At 37.8% G+C, this 21447-nt stretch overlaps 1 protein-coding gene across 1 annotated transcript in view; it reads left to right on the top strand.

Annotated features, from left to right (window-relative positions):
* Positions 1–21447, top strand: part of SLC13A4 (solute carrier family 13 member 4) — a 27886-nt gene extending 6439 nt beyond the window's left edge. The window contains exons 3-17 of the mRNA XM_021388677.1: positions 1974–2110; positions 2666–2847; positions 3691–3745; positions 5204–5243; positions 5924–6001; positions 7451–7656; positions 8958–9077; positions 11514–11615; positions 12101–12202; positions 13357–13459; position 13683; positions 14576–14703; positions 15532–15693; positions 18359–18496; positions 19244–21447. Coding sequence (XP_021244352.1) covers positions 1974–2110; positions 2666–2847; positions 3691–3745; positions 5204–5243; positions 5924–6001; positions 7451–7656; positions 8958–9077; positions 11514–11615; positions 12101–12202; positions 13357–13459; position 13683; positions 14576–14703; positions 15532–15693; positions 18359–18496; positions 19244–19381 — 1692 coding nt within the window. The 3' untranslated portion in view covers positions 19382–21447. The remainder of the gene's footprint in view (positions 1–1973; positions 2111–2665; positions 2848–3690; positions 3746–5203; positions 5244–5923; positions 6002–7450; positions 7657–8957; positions 9078–11513; positions 11616–12100; positions 12203–13356; positions 13460–13682; positions 13684–14575; positions 14704–15531; positions 15694–18358; positions 18497–19243) is intronic.

Here is a 21447-nt window from a genome sequence, read left to right on the forward strand (position 1 = left end):
AGTAGTCCTTCTCTTCTGAGAACTAGGTATGTCCACTACATGATGTTATGATGTGGAATACCAATAACCGAAAATCACAAAACCATGACAACAGAATATACAGCAACCATAAGGTTATTGAATTTCTAACACAATCTGGCAATGTGCATACTCATAAATGGCTGGAATCAAACATAAAACAAGAGTTTTATGACCTCTCTTATTCCTTCCAGTGTTGCAACAACTGTATAATATAATCAGGTACATTTCCCCATCCACATTTCAATATTTTCAGGATCTTTCTCTTAACATAAAGGCAAAGTAGTTACACTTTTTCCTCACAAAATATTGCAGCATATCACAGAAAAAAAATTAGGGGCAGCCTCACAAATTTAGTGTAATATCAAATTAAATGTCATTGGGATTACCGCAGAGAATGTATTATTTACTTTAGGAACAGAAATCAAATACTGTATATTAAAATAAGCAAAGCTGATTGCGCTGCAGTATTTCCAGTCTGCTATTCTGACGTGTCATAGAAACTGGGGCTCGTGCCTTGCAGTTTAAGCCACACTTAACTCACAGGGTCTTGACAGCATGAGTCTGGGTGTTGTGTGTGTGTATGTGTGTATTAATAAGAACCTTAGTATTCACTTGTTTCTCCAAAATGGCTGTGAAAGGGATAAAGCAAAACAAGAGATTCTTTGTGCTGCTGGCTTGGTGGATTCCTTTCATTCAGTTCAACATTTTTTTTTTTTGAACAAAGTATTAGGAAAATAAAGTTAATGAGAAAGAAACCAGTAGAAGAAAGCCCAAAAAAGTGATATCTAAAAGCTCCGGCACACAACCATGATGGCCAAGTCTATTAAGGTCACAATGGGTATTTGTTAAATAAATGTAACCATATTCTTAACACTTGCTGCAACATGTACAAAAGAACGTAAGTGCCATTTGTACATTTTTATCGAAGGGTGTCAGAATAATGGAGGGCAATGGAAGAGGTATTGTTTTAATTGTTTTAAAATGATAAAGCCTACATTTGCTTACAGCAAGTTTTAAATGGAAGAGTCAACATTTAGGAAAAAAATTGCAGACATACCTTCTGAAGAATTTTGTTTAAATAAAATAAAATATTCAGCTAGATTCCAAGCACTCATTTATAAATTTTATTTTCTCCTGTTTTGTTTGTTTTCACAAAAAAATATGTGATTGTTTTTTTGTTTCTTGTTATTTTTGCAGTCACTTCACAGAGTATCTTCTCATGTCCTAGCAAGTCCCACATTCAAGAATTCTGCTTTGGAGCTGTTCCTGCATTGTCTCTGAATATTTTGTTAAGCCAGTTGTCGATTTTTGCTCATCCCTTCTAGATAAAAATTCTCTTTATTTGAAATGTTGCCTTCTTTCCCTAACACAATGCAGGTGGATTTCCACTCAAAAGTTTTAGTGCAGAATCTGCAGACCATCACAGCAATACCACAGCCTTTCTTTACGGCACTCAGAGAACATGTCCCTAAATATTTTTTTTTCTGAAGCCATAGGTTCTAGAGGTGCCACATTTTGCCCAACAGTTGAACATGACATAAGAAATACAAACAAGACAGACAATGATATTTCCATATCCAAAAAGCAGATGAAGCACATAAGTAAGGTGCTCTCAGAGCAGAAGTTTGTGTGTATTTCAATTTGTGCCTCATTGTGTACAATTAATTCCAGGCAGTGAACATCCTGCCCAAAGAAATAAGATTTCTGTCAATCTCTTCAAAGATGAGAAATCTACAAACAAGAGGGTATGGAACTCTATTATTTGTAAATGCCAAATGAAAGAAATTAAAGAAAGCATTATGACTTTTGAATTCTTCAGTTTCTCTAGCTTCCTGTGATTCTTCTTGCAGGGGTGTGGAAACTCACAATATTTCTTACTCTTCAGCATGATCTCTGTGCAGGGTAGTTACTGTGTTTTTTAACTGATTGGTTCCTCCATGTTGTTAACACAGGTGGCTGCTGAATATTTCAAGAACACAACTTTGCTCCTCATGGGAGTGATTTGCGTGGCAGCTTCTGTAGAAAAATGGAATCTCCACAAGCGAATCGCTCTGCGAATGGTCATGATGGCTGGAGCAAAGCCAGGCATGTGAGTGAATCTTTAGACTTCAGGGTAGACTGAGGTCAATAGCGGAAGCATGAAAGAGCAAATAACTTAGGCTTCTCTATCCACAGGCAAAACCTAGCTGAGTTTGGGGCAACTGTTCCTACTCACCATCCCTGTCAGAATTTGAAAGCTTTCAAATATTCTCAGAAGTTTTTCTGCCATCTCCTACTCCTTGACTTACAGTTCCATTGCTTTCTATTTTCTGCTGATTCTTTGTTCCTAATCTCTCTGTTCCCTCTTTGCCTGTTTAGCAAATATAAAAGAATTCTTAAGGTATCCCTGAATGCACTGAAAATCAGTGTTTCTCATGTCACATGCTGGTTTCCAAGTGGAGAAGCAAAGGGTTTTCAATGATATATGATCTTGTGACAATTCATAACACAAGGCAGCGTTTTATCTATGCACAGAATAACATTTTGGTACCCAGAAAAAAAGAAAAGAGCCTATATGCTTACCATTTGACTAATAAAAATGTTAGGCAAGAAAGCCTTTAATATTTGTGAAAGTGCCTCAAAGTCTCATTGTGTTACAATCCAGGTTGCTTCTTTGCTTTATGTGTTGCACCACGGTGCTCTCCATGTGGCTTTCCAACACATCCACCACAGCCATGGTGATGCCAATTGTGGAGGCAGTGCTCCAGGAGCTAGTGAATGCTGAGGAGGAGCGTGATGTCATCAGTACTGCAGGCAGCACCATTATTGAAGAAAACGAGCCAATAGGTATTTGCGAATACTGGCCATTCTTTTCTCATTTATCAGTGATCAGAATTATTGATATATATTATTCAAATTCTATCCAGGTCATTGCTGTCTGATTTCTACTGCCAAAGATATTGGTCCATTCACTTTCTTTTTGCGTGGTGATATTTCTTTCAAAAATGAAAGACAGTTTCACCTTGAAATGTAGCAGAGACCCAAAAACATGCTCTGTGACTAACCCGTGCTCGCCCATTCTACTCCTGCCATTCCATGCTGCCCAGTTTAGAGCAGGTGCCAGAAAAAGTTTCTTCTGGATTGATAAGAGCATTAGGGTTTTTTTAAGTTCCCAGAAGGAAAGAATTTGGGAAGAAGAAAAATCTCCCATTTCTTTCAATTCACAGATTCCAGGCTGAACAATGACGTCATCTAACCTTACTTAAAATCTGGTATTGAGGCCTTAAGTCACATAGGCATGATAATCTTTTAATTGTAAGAGGCATGGTCTGAGGACAATACAACACAACAAAAAAAGAAAGAAAGAGTGGTCAGGCGCTGAAATGGGCTGCCCAGGGATGTGGTTGAGTCACCGTCCCTGGAGGTGTTCAAGAAACATTTAGATGTAGCGTTGAGAGACATGGTTTAGTGGGGTTATTGGTGGTAGGTGGATGGTTGGACTGGATGATCTTGTAGGTCTTTTCCAACCTAGCTAATTCTATGATTCTATGATTCTAAAATGCTGCGTGTCACAGAGTACCCAAGAAGGTTCAGACAAGCCTCTGTTTGCAGTAGTTCCTCCAAGTTCAATGGCCCAGCGGCTCAGATCAGTTCTTACCTCAAGAACTGCTTCCTCTTCCTTCTTTACAGGTCTCAGCGAAAAGCATGACCAACCTTCACTGGAGCTTATCTTCATCAATGAGGAGTAAGAATGAACCCTGTAAGACTGGAGATTTGAGCCCTACACAGGTTGCAATGAAATGAACCAAGGAATAGAGCAGGAAGGGCATGCAAACTTATAAGTTAGTGTTTTAGATGTAACTGACAAAGAAGGCTGATATGAGAAATGGGATTGATGTAATGGCCTGGATCTCACTAAAGTTTTCTGGGATTCTTTTTTTTTTTAACATTATTACCATTATAAAGTGAAGGAAATACCCACTTACCGAGGATTCTTGAGGGAAGGCTTCACTGCCAAGAGTATTGAAGAAACAGATGATGGCAGAGTGGAAAAAATAAACAAACCATAAAAGATTTATTTGAATACAGCCAAAGTTCTTCAGAAGTTTAAAGCACTAATAGTTTCAACCAGGTCTCTGTTTTCGGTAAAGTAAGAACAGATAAAGGAAAGGACTAACTTTTAATTTTGAGTTATCAGATTAACCAGTCACATACACAGGAGTCTATACAAAGTTCTTGTCCTCAAACGGCTATACAGGCTAAATTCTGAGAAGCATCTTCTTAAAAGGTATGAGGTTAAAATACAGTTTCTTCTTGAGCTCCTTCTATTTTATTCACAGGAGTGCAAAATAAAAGAGAAATAAGCTCTGGTTACACCATTTAAGATTTTCTTTAAAACAAACATTATCGTTCAAATGGCTCATGCTGACGACTCTAAGTTAACTTGCAAGTTCTAAATAGTTTTCTTATTAGTTTGGAGACTAACAAGCTCTCTAATATTCTTTTTATCCTCTCTTTTAATGCCAGACATATTTTCTTCGGTATAAAAGAAACCTTTCAGTTTGGTATTATGCCATTAATTTCATTAAGACTGATTGAAAAATATATGAGAAATATTTCATAACAGAACTATTATTAAAATAGTATTACTTGGAAAAAAAGCTTGAAATTTATTGGGAAAAGAAAAGTAGCTCATATTCTGAAATTAAATCTGATTTCAATGTCAAAGTAAAAGCTCATTGTATTGTTTGCATGGACCACATGCTACTCTGGACAGATTTTACTGAAAGCTTTAGTATGTCACTGAATGGTGCTCAGAAAAAAAGCATTGAAGAGGCTGGTGGAGGAAGAACTTGAGTAGAACAAGATGGAGGTAGCATTGGCTTGCCTGGTAATTCTCTTCATGGTGAATGGAGTCCATTTCTAGAATAGAGTATATACTACTGTGAATACGTATAATGCTCTTGGCTGGAAGTGGAACTCCCTTGCTACTAGAATAGAGATAGTCCCATGGAACATAGTAACTGTTCCTATGTATCTGCCCAAGATATCACAAAAGAGATACTAATAATTGGTATTCTTCACCATTTCATGGGCATTAAGTCTCCTGCAGCTATTGCCTCTCCTTCTAGTGATTTGCATCGTTTGGGGGAGCTGGGTGAACAGACCTTTTTAAAGTATATTTTCCTTTCTTTGTTTTTAGTGATACTACTACTGACTTCAGCTCCTTGATGCAATCAAAGGTATTGTCATAGGTAGTACCTGTATCTTCTGAACTACGCTATCCAGTAGTACCATCAGAACACAAGTCCACACAGCTCTGCAATGACTTCTTCCTTTATTTCAAACAAGAAGTAGTTGTTGTCAGAGAGTACATAGCACAGAATGTCCTGCTTTGTATTTAACCTATCAGCCTGCTTGGACAAATCACAATGGGAAACATTAACACCATAGGGTTTGTTTTAAGTACCGCCAAGGATCCAGTCAATAAACTAATAAGTCCATCCAGACTCTCAGTTCTTAGCAAGTTCAGGTTTGAACTTCTATTGTCCAGTTACGATCAAGTTCTGCAGTTAAGATGCCTTGGTTAATTAGAACAAACTACACATCTTACAAAGTCATAGTCTCTAGCAAGGGAACTGTTAGATTCAGCTACGTGGCAGAGGGAGAAATTTGAAATATATACTTTTCCTGAATTTTAACATCACCTGAAAAGAAAAACAGTATTTAAAAAAAAATTAATTTCATGTTTTTCCAGTATAAAGTTTTGGTGGTTTTGTTTTGTTTTTTTGTTTCCTTTGTTTGTTTTTTGTTAGTTTTGAAAGCCCACAATCCATGGGTTTTCCAAAGCAACATCAGTTCTAATCTAAGTGCTCCTAGGAACAGAAGAAAGGCTAATCTAAAGGCATTTGCCTCCTTACAGACTATGAATAGCATGCACATGATAGCCAACCCAATTGGAACGATGAAATCCAAGAGCAATGGGCAGCACCTACCTCAGGTAAGGAGATGTTAGAAATGGAGGGTGAAGGAAAGGACAGAGATGAGCATCACCTGTTCATCACTGCTTCATTTTTATTCCTTGTAAGCTGCTTTACATGAAATCATTCTCTATAATCTTACAGCAGTTACTTTTTAGCTGTATGCTAATTCTTTCTCCCATTTAGAAACTTCCAGCACAGGTATTTTTGTATGGCCATCTTCCAATAAGACGTTTCTGAATGGCTTGTACGATTCACTTAGCTTTATACTCAGTAATGTGACCACAAGTTTCCCTTCTTATTTCACTGTTCTACCCACTTTACTTCAGCAAAACCTTCCTGGAAAATAGTGCAACAAATAAAAGAGCAATCCTCGACTCACAATGTCCTACTCAGAACTAAACTAACAGCAGACATGGATCATTTAATTGTTCAACCAGTGGGTTTGGCAGTCTTAGTATCCATCTCCTTTTTGTACTGCCAAATATTCTCCATCAAAATCCTCTTCTACATTAGTCGACTGCGGTATTTCTACTTTTCCTCAGTGGATCCAAGGAGTGACTTTTTCCTCTACTACGCTTAGGTAATTCCTAAATGGCATAAGTTAATGTTCAAAAAAGATTAGACTAAAATCAACACATGCCTTTGCATTTGCAGTTCAAATGAATCTAAGTGTATGTTTCTAAACTAAAGGCTAATGCACTACTCCTGATATTTAATTTCCTCTTATACCCATTTCCTATTTGCATTCAATGATTATTTTGTAGGTAGTACGCTCTCTTCACTTTTAACCTACAGGGATGTGAACCAGAGAACTCTGACAAGGATGACAAGTTTACACCATGACTGATGTTATGACATAAACTCAAATCCAAATTAATGATTTAACAGATCTATTTGACTCCTTTGACATCTTTTTCCTGATAAAGTGCTCTGAGTTTCTGTACCTTTACAATATAAGTGCTTGATTTAGTAGCATGGAGCCTTTTCTGTCACTGTTAAGAAAACGTCTTTTGGAGCAATATTTTTCTGTAGCTTTTTCTTTCATGGCCCAGCCTGTTTCATGCACTTTCTGAGAATCATTCTTAATGAGAGGCCCTGAGCCAGTCTCAGTGCAAAAAGTCCACCAAGCATTTGTCTGGTGGCTGCTCATAAGCCTCAAGGATTACAGATTCCTTCTGCTGCAATGCTGGCATCCTGCCTCTGCAGCCCACAAAGGCTTTTTGGTATCCAGCTGAGATTCCAGTCAGAACTGGAGCTGACCCAAACTGTGGCCAGAAGTCTGATTACTGTATATTCTATATTTCTGCCATAGACCAGGCAATTTCAGGCTCCTAGACAGGTTTCTAGTTCTGATCCCATCTAATACCAATGAATAAAAAAATCTGCTCCCTATTATGAGTAGCACCATGGCATTAGAGAAAGTTGGGAGTGGGCTGCTGTTCTAATCTCCTGCTCTCCTTGGTCAGTGTATCTCCTCACAGGCTCAGGTACTAGTCCTGCCTCCTAAGCCCTCTGAACTGGATCTGAGCACTAAGTACCGGTATCAGTCCAGACACGACCACATGATCTGCAAATGCCTCTCACTGAGTATCTCCTATGCAGCAACCATTGGAGGACTGACAACCATCATAGGGACTTCAACTAGCCTCATATTCTTAGAGCACTTCAACAAGTAAGTGACACTGTGGGTGAAAATATGATTGGTCATTATCATCTCTGTGGCCTTCCCTGTGGGTTATTTATTGTCTCAGGGAACTCTTCTAAGATGATCTCTCTAAAGACAATTTTGTTTCCTTCCCTACTCTAACATTTTTTGCCAATGATTGAAGATTGTAAGGGGGAGCTTAAGTTAATACATATCCATATCCTTCTCTCATGGAAAATAAAAATTTCTCAACATTTTTCTTGAGCAACTTCTTCTGATACTACAAATTGATTATCAAGAAGGCAACAGACACCTTCAAAAACTAAACACTTACTAAAGCCATGCAGACATAAGAATGGAGAAAAAGGGAAATTCATGCAAAAGGTGAAAAGTCATAAAACTTGCTTCAAGTCATTTTTTGGCTTCATAGAAAGCTGGTTCTCATGGTGAATCTATAGGCATCATTGATAGTACTTGTGCTGTTCAACCTGCAGCACAGAAATACATACATTTAGAAATGTGGTCTTACACCTTTGCTTCATGGATGATGTGAGGCAGCTCTGTGCTAAATATTTCCTCTATCACATATGCCCGGAGTTCTCAGAGGCATGAATATCATCTCTGTCAGAAGACTGATGGAACTTCTCCTCATACACTGATATGTAACTAGGCTCAGACCTGATTCTAATCATCTACTGCTGTGATGGCTGTAACATTACCTTGCATTTGTCTTTTTGAAATGGCGACAGCAATGACAACTAAATTCAGAACCCATCTTTAGCCCAAGAATTTGGATTTCACAGCATTTATGAATACCTTGCTTTTTTAAAACATCCATCAAATGCACATATCAGACATCTTTGTTAGAACCTAGTAGAATTATTTCTTCCTGGTAGATTATGGTGATTTTTTATAGTAGGTTATAGTGATTATTTTTGTGGTCCAGAATAAGACATATAAAGAGATTCTGAGTGAAATCATTCTTAGTTCTATTGACACTAGAAAGACTTTGAACAATAAACTCAGGCAGGATTTCATTCCTGGCAATTGTAATGTTTTTTGAAGTTGGATAGAGAATCCAGACCATCTGGTCTTAAAGGTGTGAAGCTCTATCTGGTTCATCTCAGGCATGGTCAGTGATTGGCATTTTTTGACAAACGGCTTTACTATGAACATGAATTGTAGTTGTCATATTTGTATACTGATGAAACTTTTCTGTCATGCTATGACAGATATATGAACACATATATATGTTTGCGCATCGGTACATATTGGAGGTGTCCTTTTATCATTCTAAACTCTTACAAACCTTTTTTTTTCCTTTACAGCCAATATCCAAATGCTGAGGTGGTGAATTTCGGAACCTGGTTTTTGTTCAGTTTCCCCATTTCCCTCATCATGTTGGTCCTTACTTGGTTCTGGATGCATTGGTTGTTCTTGGGTTGCAAGTAAGTGCAAGATGTTCAGGACATATTGATTACAAAAACAGGGCATCTTTGACTTCATTAGAGTGGATCTCATAAGGTCTTTTCTAGTTGCAAATTATTAAAGCTAAGTTAGAACTTCCTTCTTGACAGAAACAATTACCAGAGGAAATAATATTTTTTAGTTGTGACGGATAGGCAGCAGTGCACTTTATTGTTGCTCAAGAGTGAAGTGCTTAGATATTGCGGATGGAAATCTTCACTATGCATTTAACTGACTTTTTATTTAAATTCTCATAATTGTGTCTCACCATGGGCCAAAAATCTTGATAAAAGTCCTGTTGAAAAAGTACACCTGAAAAGATGAATAGGAAAAAAACAATGGCAATTGAACAAGTTACTATTCAGATCTGCCTCCAGATAGATGAAGTTAATATAAGACCACTTAAAATCAATGGTGATCAACCTCCATTTATATATTTGAGTTTAAAGGAGAAAGAACTCTCAGGCTAAGAGGTAAATACCCCTTGATACCAGCAAGTCCCTGAGTCCCAAAGCAAGAACAATTTCTGGACTCCTAGATCATTTGTATCATGTATTCTCTTTGCAGAGGCACTCAGCAAAGTTAATGAAAATTGACAAAGTACGTGCATTTAGAGCGGATTAGTTAATCTGCATTAAATTGTGTTGCATACATATTTATTCAGAATTAAAGTGGCCTTAATTTGATTTAGTTTACTCTTAGAAGTAAGATGAACTGACACCACTAATTTATTTCACCTATGACAATGAATAAAATGATAATCGATTCTCCTTGCTGCTGACCTTGAGTAGTCTTGAAGAGGTAATTTAGAGGTGAATAACTTCCATGTCCTTCAGACAGTCCCCTGAGCCTTTTAGTTCTAAATTAAAAGGCTAAAATAAATCTTTTTTTCTTTCTCTCTTTTTAAGGTTTATTTATTTATTTAATCTTAAGAGAAAACAAGCCCTAACACTACCCTCAGTTACTTTCTGCTTTTTAAAATAAAAGTCATTGAAATTCCACATTGCCTCCAAGACCTCATGCTGATTATTGTTTTTGTAGATAATATCAGAGACTGAACCATTACTGACTTATTGAGAAGTGTTGGTTGATTCCAAACCTCTTAAATCTTTGTTCATTTAAAGTCATTAAAGAATGTGTTATGTTAAGCGTGTGGATACAGTACTCTAACTTCACATTCTCCTAAGCCTAGCAACACTGAGAACATGTTGAAACAGCTGTTAATGCTTATACATAAATGTTTTTTGAATTCCCGTAATGTTCATGTCACATGTTCTTCCTAGGAAGCCCAGTGTTGTCAGTCTGACTTGGACCGATTGAAGCATTTCCGACTTTGATTGTAGGCTCTAGACTAACTCAAAGAAGATGGAGAATAGACCCACCAAACATTTTTTTGCCAGAAAAGCAGAGCTAGGAGTAGAATTGTTATTATAGAAGTGGTCATTAAAAAGCATATACCTTTTCTCTTCCTTTTCTCTTCCAGCAGCTGCATTACTGCTGGTGAATTTTACTGGAGTGTAAGAGAAAAGTTTACAAGGAAATTTAAATACATGCACAAGAGTGCTAAGTGTATTTACATAGGTGCTCAATTGCAAAGGACATGAAAATTGTTTGAGACTTTTTTTGTTCATCAGAGATGGTCTACCTGCATCTTCAGCCACCTAAACTCTGTAGATAATTTGACCTTTAGCAAACACAATGTTTGGCTGATGTGGTAGCATAGGTCTCTCTCTTGTGGGGCAACAAATGAGACGTTGAAATAGCAGGAACTTTAAAACCAGATCATTTCACTCTCAACATACTTACTTTACAGCTGCTGCAACCTATTTTAGGCTGGCTTAACTGCAGAAGTTTCTCAACCCACCTCATTCACCTCTGTCTAACAGATGGTACAGCTGGAGCAAAAAAGCACAGTTGTGGCCCAAAGCATAGCAAAGGGACACAACAGGAAAGAATAAAAAGAAAAGTTTTAAGTGAATTTGAAAGTGTATTCCTTTCAATTAGGAATGCCTAGGCTTTGCTATAGCATGAAGGTGAGCTGCATAAAATCGGTGCTTTGCCTAAATTACATATAAATGTAAAGCAAGTTTAAATGTATTCAAATATTAAATGCGCTTGTGCTTGTATTTACCTGGCAGAAGTACAGACATTTTTCACCAGGAGAAAACACATTGACTGTCTTGGTCTCTGCGGCAGAGGCAATGTGATCTTGCTCTTGGTTTGGAAACTTCTAGGAAGAGTGAGATGTCACAAGCAATAGTTTCCCTTCCCATTGCCATTGGACCTTGCCCTGATCACATCTTCACCCAAGAAGAATGGAAACTGGAGTTTTCAGTTTGCTTCTTTATTGTTATTTCATTACAGCTTTTCATTTCACTTGATGCATTTGTCTAATTTTACTGTGCTATTTACCTCAGTTTTAAGGAAACCTGTTCTGTGAGCAAGAAGAAGAAAACCAAACGGGAAGAAATGTCAGAGAGAAGAATTCATGAAGAATATAAGAAATTGGGAAATGTCAGGTAAAACAGACCTCAAGAATTTGCCTGTCTCGGCAGGACTACGCGCAAAAATATTTGTGTGGATTTACATTTTGATTTGCAAATATTGTTATATATTGTTATAAGCATAACTATGCTTATTACACTTTTTAAGAGATTCAGTAAGAAGTGTTTACAGCAGAATAGTAACATGAGCTTTATCTTATTACCACATTACATCAGATAATAATGCAAATACATAAAAACACTTGTAAATATTCTCCTTTAGCACTTGTCCATGGATGAATGAATTGAAAATAATGATATTTTACCTTGTTTTTACTAAGTTTAGTTGGTTTTCAGTTGAGATCTAAACGTAGAATTCCTTAATTCAAATTCATTTTCTTTTCTACCTTGTATTTTTTACTTCTTCTGTTATAAACCTTTCTAATTCCTTACTTCTCAAATTTGATCTCAGGTTTTCAGACTGACACCCATATAGTTTGTTTGTTTGGTTTTGTTTCTAGCTATCCTGAGATGGTGACTGGATTTTTCTTCATCCTGATGACTTTGCTTTGGTTTACTCGTGAGCCTGGCTTCGTACCAGGCTGGTCATCATTTTTTATAAAGTAAGTGTTCCTTAAGCAACTACATCTTCAGACTTTATGTCATAACTTTTGTCTATAAAATGTAATTATCCACTTTTAACAAATAGAAGTAGTAAAAAAAAGTAGTAAAAATTGAAGCCTTTGTTCAAATTTTAGAATTTTTACTTTTTTTAACTGCAACTGTTCACGCAGCAGCAAATTGAGCACATTCCTTATGAGTAAGGCAGAGGGAACTAAGCAGACAGATGAAAGCATATTTCCAGTGTAATAAGTAGGAAAGACAGATGCTGAAGTTTAATGCATTCATAGAGATGCTATCACTGGAATATACTGATGGTATGATTCAAATTAAAATTCGTCGGGTTTTTTTTTCGATTTTATATTGAAAGAACAATATTTTGATAAAACAATGTATTTTTGAGAAAATAAAATTTATCAAGGAAATATCTATTTTGGTTGAATATTAGACAGAAAAGTGAAACAAGTAATGTTATTGTTTTAATTGTAAATAATATTGAAAAAATCTATTTAAGTGACTTTAACAAATAATACATATCAAAGACTATATAAATTAATTTTCTTCAAGTTTCTACTGCATAAAATTATTTTAATGTTTATCCTGATTTTGACTGAAAAATGGTTTTTACTTTTGGGATTTCCTGAGGGTCTTGGTAGTTTGGCACATCTCACAGTATTTTATTGAGTTTTAGTAGTTTAATTTAAAAACAATCTTCTTCATTTCTAAGGATCATTTAAGCTTGGCTTTTCCTGAGAATGTGCTTACTGTTTGCTGTTTCTAGTAAGCATATTATTTTTCTGTATACCTAAGTAAATAAATTTTTAAACAAAAAAGGATCTCTTTTTTCACTAGCGTGTTAAAAAATATTGACAATGATTGCAGTTAGCTAACAGATACATATTGCTGTATTGAATAAAAATCATATTTGTATCCTTGATGTGAAGATATATTTTTCTAGAAGGTTGTTCTAAGATGTCAGATGTGGAAATACAAATTCAGCTTTAACTGCTTGAGCAGGGGATTTGACCTGATGATCTCCAGAGGTCCCTTCCAACCTCAGCTGTGCTGCAGTTCTGGAATTCTGCAACTGTTAGGCGCTAGTTTAGGAAGGCTTTGTAAGTGTGTTTTTATGATAACCCCACTGCTTCTTTCTTAGGAAAGGTTACCGGACTGATGCCACTGTTTCTGTTTTTCTTGGTTTCCTCCTTTTCCTCATTCCAGCAAGAAAGCCATGTTTTGGAAAAAAAGAAGAAGGTAAAGTACACGTGGCAAGAAAGAGATCTGGCGTGTTTTTCATTTTTCTTTAATTATGTTTTTCTGATCTCTGCAAAATGTGTGAAGAATACATTTCAACTGTGGAAGGGTAGAGGTATTTCCTCTGATATCATCCCTTCTTACATCAAATCCCTTTTGTTTTCTTGTACTTTATGTACATGTAGTCTCATCCAGCAGATTACCAACAGGTTTTATCTGTATTTACAGAGTTTTCAAAATCTAAGAATGAGTTTTAGGAAAGTTTGAGATGTAGTTCCATATTGAGAGCTATAGTGCAGAGATTTGCAAAACTGGCTGAAGATAAATTCTAGTAAATAATTTAGTTTTTATTTGTATGGAAGAAGTAAATGATAATCTCATTAAGAAGATGTAAAAATAGGTAACAGTTGTTATTGTCTGACAGTTGTAATTTTTGGCAATGCTCCTCTTGCATTCTTCCTAGTAATAATAATGATTAATATTTCACGTTCATTTTTTATCAGTCTGCTGTTCCAGACTTTCAGCAATCTTTTATAAAAGCAGGATTTCCTGCATAGTGTTATGTAAAAATTACAAATGTATATATATATGTTTGGTTTTTATACTGAAATACATGCAAAATATAGGAAAAATAACACCTTCTATCCTTTATTTCTATAATATATTCTAGCATCTAAACAAACAATGTCATCAGTTAAAACCTAGGAACACAAATGCACTGTATTAAACTTCATGACGTAGTGGAGAGAGCAAATGCCTTCCTTTGAGAAAATAATCATATTGTATCTCCATCTTTGTAATCTACAGATAATTTGCATGTGCACATACACGACAGAGAAGATAGCCTCTTGAAAAGTTGTAGCATAAAGCAGAAGGGTTTACAATTACTCACATCAACAAAGCAGCCAAGGAGAGGTCAGGATATTTGGAATCAGTATGATGCATTTTCTGAAGCTGAGATAACCAGAGAAGTAAACTAAACATTTTTTACCTCTCATAGACAGTTCTCAAGAAAACTCCCATGAGTATTGCATTACTACTAGTAGTGTGAAATATGCAAAGATCTTTGCATAAATGCCAGTTCACTGTGATCGTGCACATGCTTTATTTTGATATAGGAGATGCTGAAAGGTCAACAGACACCAGTGCACTGGATCCCATCATTACCTGGAAGGACTTCCAAAAGACCATGCCCTGGGAAATTGTAGTGTTGGTTGGAGGTGGTTATGCTTTAGCAGCTGGATGCAAGGTACTGATTTAGATTATATTCCCATTCTTTAAAAAAAAAAAAAAAAAAAAAAACCCTGATCTTCTATGCTTTTGTACGCACCCCAGATTGGGATTACAATGCAGGAACATTCAAGTTTGTACACAACCTAGCACCTGCTCCCTCAATGGAAAGTTACCTAACAAAAAGATGGGTAGGGCTCAAATCAGTTTTGTAAGCATAGCTACCTACTGACATTCCAGATGCTCTAGAAGATCTAGATATTCCTACATGGCTGGCAGAATTGAAAGGATCTGAGGGACACATCTGAGGGACTCTTTCTCAATGAGCAGCTAATCACCTTGGGCAAAACATCTCAGCTGCCACAGGATGCTCATATTTAGGATACTGAGTCATGCTCCTAGCACTGATAAGACAAATCATGCTCTGAGCTGTACTAAATATATCTCCTTGCAGTACAGTTTATGAATACACACCTAGCTCTTCTGCAGACACCTATCCGTAGGCAATTAATCTGCATATCTTCATCTCAAAATTCTACCCACATTCTGCAATCCTTCATTACCAATCTATAATACTTCAGTTCATATGCTGGAGAAAGGGGAAAAATCAGCCTTGGTGCAGATTCAAGTTATTAACTCTCAAACATATCTCTGTGGTACTATGGACAACTCTTTATTAGACATTACAGTGAAATCCAGTTTACTAAACAAAAGGTAATGGAAAAAAGATTGATCTAAATTTTGTTTATTTGCTGGCGGCATTCTCTGATGCAAACTACCCTGAAGAAAACAATCTAGTTGACAAACATCCTACTTAGTCATTATTGTGCTTCTGTTCTTTCCTCAGACCTCTGGCCTCTCTACATGGATTGGACGCCAGATGCTGTCCCTGAGCAGCCTTCCCTACTGGGCTGTAACTCTACTGGCCTGCATTTTAGTGTCCCTGGTAACAGAGTTTGTTAGCAATCCAGCAACCATAACCATATTTCTACCTATTTTATGCAGCATGGTGAGTACGTACAACAGCAGTTTTAGTCTGTTCTTTCCTGTTAGATCTGTGGCACTCAGATCACATGAAACTTAGCCTCCATTCCCCTCCCCCCAAAAAAAACAAAAAACAAAACAAAAAAAAAATAACCTCACGACAACTAACTGAAAGGCAATTTTAGTCCTGATAAATTTATTCAAGACCTCTAGGACAATATAAAAACAGAGCTCCTGCCATGAGGGATAGATAGTCTAAGTACAAGGAAAGGTGACCATGCAATTGACAAGATAGTGAAGTCTAAATAAATCTTCAAATATCAATGTTATTTTAAATATGTTATTTATCAGTTAGTAGTCACCCACTCACCCCATGAAAGGAAAGACTAGTAACAAATTTCATATCAGATTAAAATGGGTTCAAGGGGATGACCTGGTAAGCGTGCTGCCATACAACATCGAAAGAGATTATAATAAGGAATAGACAAAAAGTCGGGATATCGGTGTCAAAGACAGAGAAAAGAGATGCAAATTTCATTCTATATTGGAATAGCAGTTCCAGAAAACTGCCTCATTTCTTTTATTTTATGTGATGTCAGGCTTTTCTTACTAAGAATGTAGAACATGAATTGTGGTTACCTGCTATAACAATTTTATGAGATTGTCTCTAAGTACGTCAGGTGAACAACTCTGAGATAACAGGAATATAGGGTCAGATGAAAATAAATAATTGTGTTAGTATGGCTTATGAGTTCGAATTTACCTCTGTGCTTCACAGAGACTCTTCTAAAGAGAAATTTAGAGTGGTAATCTACTTTCAGTAGTCTGAACTGCCATCTAAAGACAGGCTTTCTTTTTTGACTCTGAAAGTAACTTGGAGATGCTTCCCTCTCCAGTTAGCCTTGAGAATACACTTTTCCTCTGCCATAGAGCTAGGCTACAGCAACACAGATTAAAATGCAAAATTTCACCACCAGTGAAGGCTCTATGCAAGAACAATTCCTTAGACTGCTCTAAAAATACATTCCACCAGTACTGCCTCCTCACAGTGCAAATTTGGACCACAAACACCTAGGCCCCAGATTAATGGAGGCTTGCCATGTGACTCCCATCTACAAGGAGGATTTGGGGAACTACAGGCCTGTCAGCCTGACCTTGGTGCCAGGAAAGGTTATGGTACAGATCATCTTGAGTGTGATCACACAGTATATGCAGGACAACCAGGAGATCAGGCCTAGTCAGTGTGGGTTCATGAAAAGCAGGTCCTGCCTGATCAACCTCATCTCCTTCTATGACCAGCTGTCCCACCTGGTGGATGAGGAACATAGTCTACGTAGACTTCAGTAAAGCCTCCCACAGTATTCTCCTAGAGAAAGCTGGCAGCTCGTGGCTTGGGCAGGTACACTCGTTGCTGGGTAAAAAAATGGCTGGAGGGCCGAGCCCAGTGGTGGTGAATGGAGTTAAATCCAGCTGGCAATCAGTCTCGAGCAGTGTTCCCCAGGGGTTGGTATTTTGGCTTATCCTGTATAATATCTTTATTGATATTGGTATATTAATTGATTGATGGGAGGAAAGGGATCTAGGGGTGCTTGCTGGTGCTCAGCTGAACATGAGCCAGCACTGTGCCCAGGTGGCCAAGGCCAAAGGCATCCTGGCTTTTATCAGAAAGAGTGTTGCCAGCAGGAGCAGGGAGGTGATTGTCCCTCTGTATTCAGCAGTGATGAGGTCACACCTTGAGTACTGGGTTCAGTTTTGGGCCTCTCCCTACCAGAAAGACACTGAGGCCCTGGAGGGTGTCCAGAGAAGGGCAATGAAGCTGGTAAGGAGTCTGGAGCACAAAACTTATGGGGAGCGACTGAGGGAACTGTGATTATTCAATGTGGAGAAGAGGGGGCACAGGGGAGACCTTATCACTCTCTATAGCTCCCTGAAAGGAGGTTGTGATGAGGTGGGAGTTGACTTCTTCTCCCAGGTAACACTGATAGGATGAGAAGGAATGGCCTCAAGTTGTGCCATGGGAAGTTTAGGTTGGATATTAAGAAACATTTATTCTCCAAAAGAATAGCTGGGCACTGGAACAGGCTGCCCAGAGAGTTGGTTGAGTGTTCAAGGAATCTGTAGTTGAGGTACTTCGGGACATGGTTTAAGTAAGCAATATTGGTGGTAGGTGGAAGTTTGAACTAAATGATCTTAGAAGTCTTTTCCAACCTTAATGGTTCTATGATTCTATGATTGTTTCTTAACCACCATTAGGAAGTCTTTACAGAATTGTTTCAGTGTCTTCAGCAGCTGAAATAAAGAAATTCATAATGACAACCTCTTGTGATCTCTCTTGGAGGAAGACTGATTCATTCAGTGATTAGATCAAGAACATACAGCAGAGAATGACATGGGGGAACAAGTAGGAAAAAGACAAAGGGTGGCCTAGCAGTAAAAATCTCCTAACCCTGTGGAGTTATTTCAGTATTAAATAGCTCAACAGAAATCCTCTGAGGGTTACCAGCTCCGAATTACACCGTTATCCCACCAAGCAAACAAAAATTCTTTCATGCTTATGAGCAGAAATGAGGGAGCTGAGATTCATAGCCTTATTATCTTTATATAAAGTGAAGAAGTTTTTTTCACCTTATTTATGAGCACTGGCTTTTACTGGTTAAGTAAAACTTCTCTCCCTGTTCCTCTCCTTCCAGTCAGAAACCCTGCTTATCAACCCTTTATACACCCTGATTCCTGTCACCATGTGTATCTCCTTTGCGGTGATGCTGCCAGTGGGTAATCCTCCAAATGCCATTGTCTTCAGTTATGGGCATTGCCAGATTAAAGATATGGTGAGTCCTGAGATTGGGTATATCCTCCTATGCTTCATGCAATCCCTATGCCTTGTACCCACACATAGCAGCCAATAATAATGATGATGGTCTCTGTGTTAATATAAAATCATACTTATCTGCTCTGTTGTTATGCCACAGAGGCGACAGGTTAAGAACAGTTAGACATCTGCCGTAGGATATGCATATTTCTCATCTTTTTTTTTATGAATATAATGGTCACACAGGCATCAAAGAAGAGGTGTAAACAAGACTTTGTGCTGACCTGTTAGGACAAGCACAATGGCAGTTGCAGAAGAAGCAGACTGAACAGTAGAGTGCTTGGGGAAGTCAGGAGAGTACAAGAAATCAGTTTTATCATGTAGTTCCACACTAAATCACACAATTATCACCAACCGTGCAGTTATCCCTCTACTATGTGTGGTTTAAAATCCCTTTCTGATTACGATTGAGAAGTTCAAGCAATAAACTAAGCAGTTTTCTGATGAGCTACATCAACCTCTATCACTCCTGAATATTCTCACAACATACACTCTGATACATAAAACTCAGTCTTTCCTTTTGTTTTAGAAATCAGCATATATATTTTATTACTATACATGTAGATCAGTATACATACATACAAATATTTTCCATCAGAGTTCTTCACCATGCTCACTGTTACCTTCTTTGCCTTCTCTGTTTCTATTTTAACTGGTTTTGATCAAGTATTACTGACATGCTCTGATACATCTGGTTTTTTTGCAGGTGAAAGCTGGTCTGGGAGTAAATCTGATTGGTCTGGCTGTTGTCATGGTGGCAATCAACACATGGGGAATTAGACTTTTCCAGCTGAATACTTTTCCAGAATGGGCAGCAGTAAGCAATGTCACTAGGCAGACATAATCTCCAACTCAAAAAAAAAAAAAAAAAAAAGTAGTGCAAGACCAAAGCGAGTTTGGACAAAATACTAAATGTAAACTGCACATATGAAAGAAAACTGCAAAGAAAACTCACAGAGAGATCTTCTGCATAACTCTTTCAGTTCTGAAAGGCAATGTGAGTTAAAAGGAGAGATTATTTTTCCTCTATTGTTGCTTCCCCTGTGATACCATAAATCTGAAAAAAAAAAAAACAAAAAAAAAACACACTCCTCCAAATTCACAGCCTTTTCTTATGTCTAGAACAATTATGTAAGAGTTACAAAGACTGGTGATATTGCACTCCGATACAGAATACAAGTATACATAAATAGTGTATTCAAGAGCTCACTATTCAGTTTTACTGTTGACACCTACAGAGAGGGAAAAGTGACTCTTCCTTCCAAACTCAGAGTTTTCTAAGCTTGCTTCTTTCGAAGGCAAATTGTTCTTCTTTTGAGCTAAATCATCAGTGTATTGGAAAAACCCACACTGCCAGTTAATCGATATGGCCTGGAAAGAAATGCAACTACCAATCTTCAGGTACAGCATTTCAAAGGGATATCAGAAACTGCAGAACAGACAGGAAGGAGAAGTCTCCTGGTCAAGAGAATTGTTGGGTTTTTTTGTTTTGTTTTGTTTTCCACAACACTAGTATGAAGTTTCCAGTACTGCAGTACTTGCAATCCCCAATATAAAGTTTTAGTCATTATCTTCTCTCTTTATTACTTCAGTGAGAGCTTTTTCAGCACAGGAAACTGTGACCAGAAAAACATTACCTGGCCAACAGACGCATTACTCTCCTCTCTTTTTGACTCAGATTAGATAGTTATGCACTTACAATTTCACTGACAGAGAAAGTAACATCTCTTCCAAGATAGTGCTGCTCCATGAGTAAGAAGGGAGCGGGCTGAAGTGGAGTTGCGCTGGCATAGCTCCTCACCATATGCATTCACTTGAACATCACACCACCCTGCTCTCTAGCAGCCCAGAGAACAGGAATTTCAATTGTGGGAAACTGTCAGATAAAGCAGATAATTAGTAGACCAAAAGGTCAATCTCCTTATCATGCGCAAAGAGAATGTCCTGGTCTTCTGACTGGATCCCTGTGATACCTAGTAAGCCCTCTCTTGCATTATGTACTGTTTTAAATCTTTTTTTTTTTTTTTTTAAATGACAGTGCCTTTAAGCTGTATATTAAGATGATTGGATCTAACATAACCACACTCTTCATACATATACTTTAATAAATTTGTATGCTTTCTGCACATAATCTAGGCTCTCTAGATGTTAGTGTGAATGCCTGTGCTGCATAAATAAGATGTCAATAAAATAAATTATTCACTACTGCATATTTTTGTGCTCTATGAGAATATAAATAAGACACATTTCTCCTCATAACCCACCAAACCCTTACAGAAGCAGTGCTGAGACAGCAGGAGCTGTTCGTTTATAGCTTCTATCAAAACAGAGCGATTCCACAGTTCTGCCTTGTAAGTAAACACATGCAATAAGAGGTCTTAGGTCAGCAGAGGAGGAGCAAAATTGGAAGATCACAAAAGCATTTCTTACCAAAAGCAGAAGGCAACATCCATTAGCAGAACAATTTCTATTCTTAGTGCTTCCTGTAAACTTGTTTTTGAAAAAGAGTGTTGCTGTAAATCCATGGCCCAGTGCATCCCTGCAGCCTCTTAAACTGTGGAAGTTGGCTTCTGTCTTACTTCTCACCTCCTTAATTCCTTTATCCCGCTCCCCTGAGTCTGCTACTCTGTCACACTGCAGCACACACAACCCATGGGGCCCCTCTGGCACCCAGTCCTGCACTCCTTGCTGGCTCCCCTCTCTGGGCAGCCTCCTGCTCTTCAAGTAGCAGTTGCCTCCAGGCACAGACTGCAATGCTCATCCACCAACATGGACAACAGTCTCCAGGAGCAAGTGCTTTTGAGGGTTGAGTGGCTGCAGTACCAAGGGTGACCTCAGGCACAACGTGCCAGACATCTCTTTTCACAGCCCCCCAAAGTTACTTTCCACCATTCTCCCCCTGACAACTCT

This window comes from Numida meleagris, chromosome 1 (genome assembly GCF_002078875.1).
Source record: "Numida meleagris isolate 19003 breed g44 Domestic line chromosome 1, NumMel1.0, whole genome shotgun sequence".
NCBI lineage: Eukaryota > Metazoa > Chordata > Aves > Galliformes > Numididae > Numida > Numida meleagris.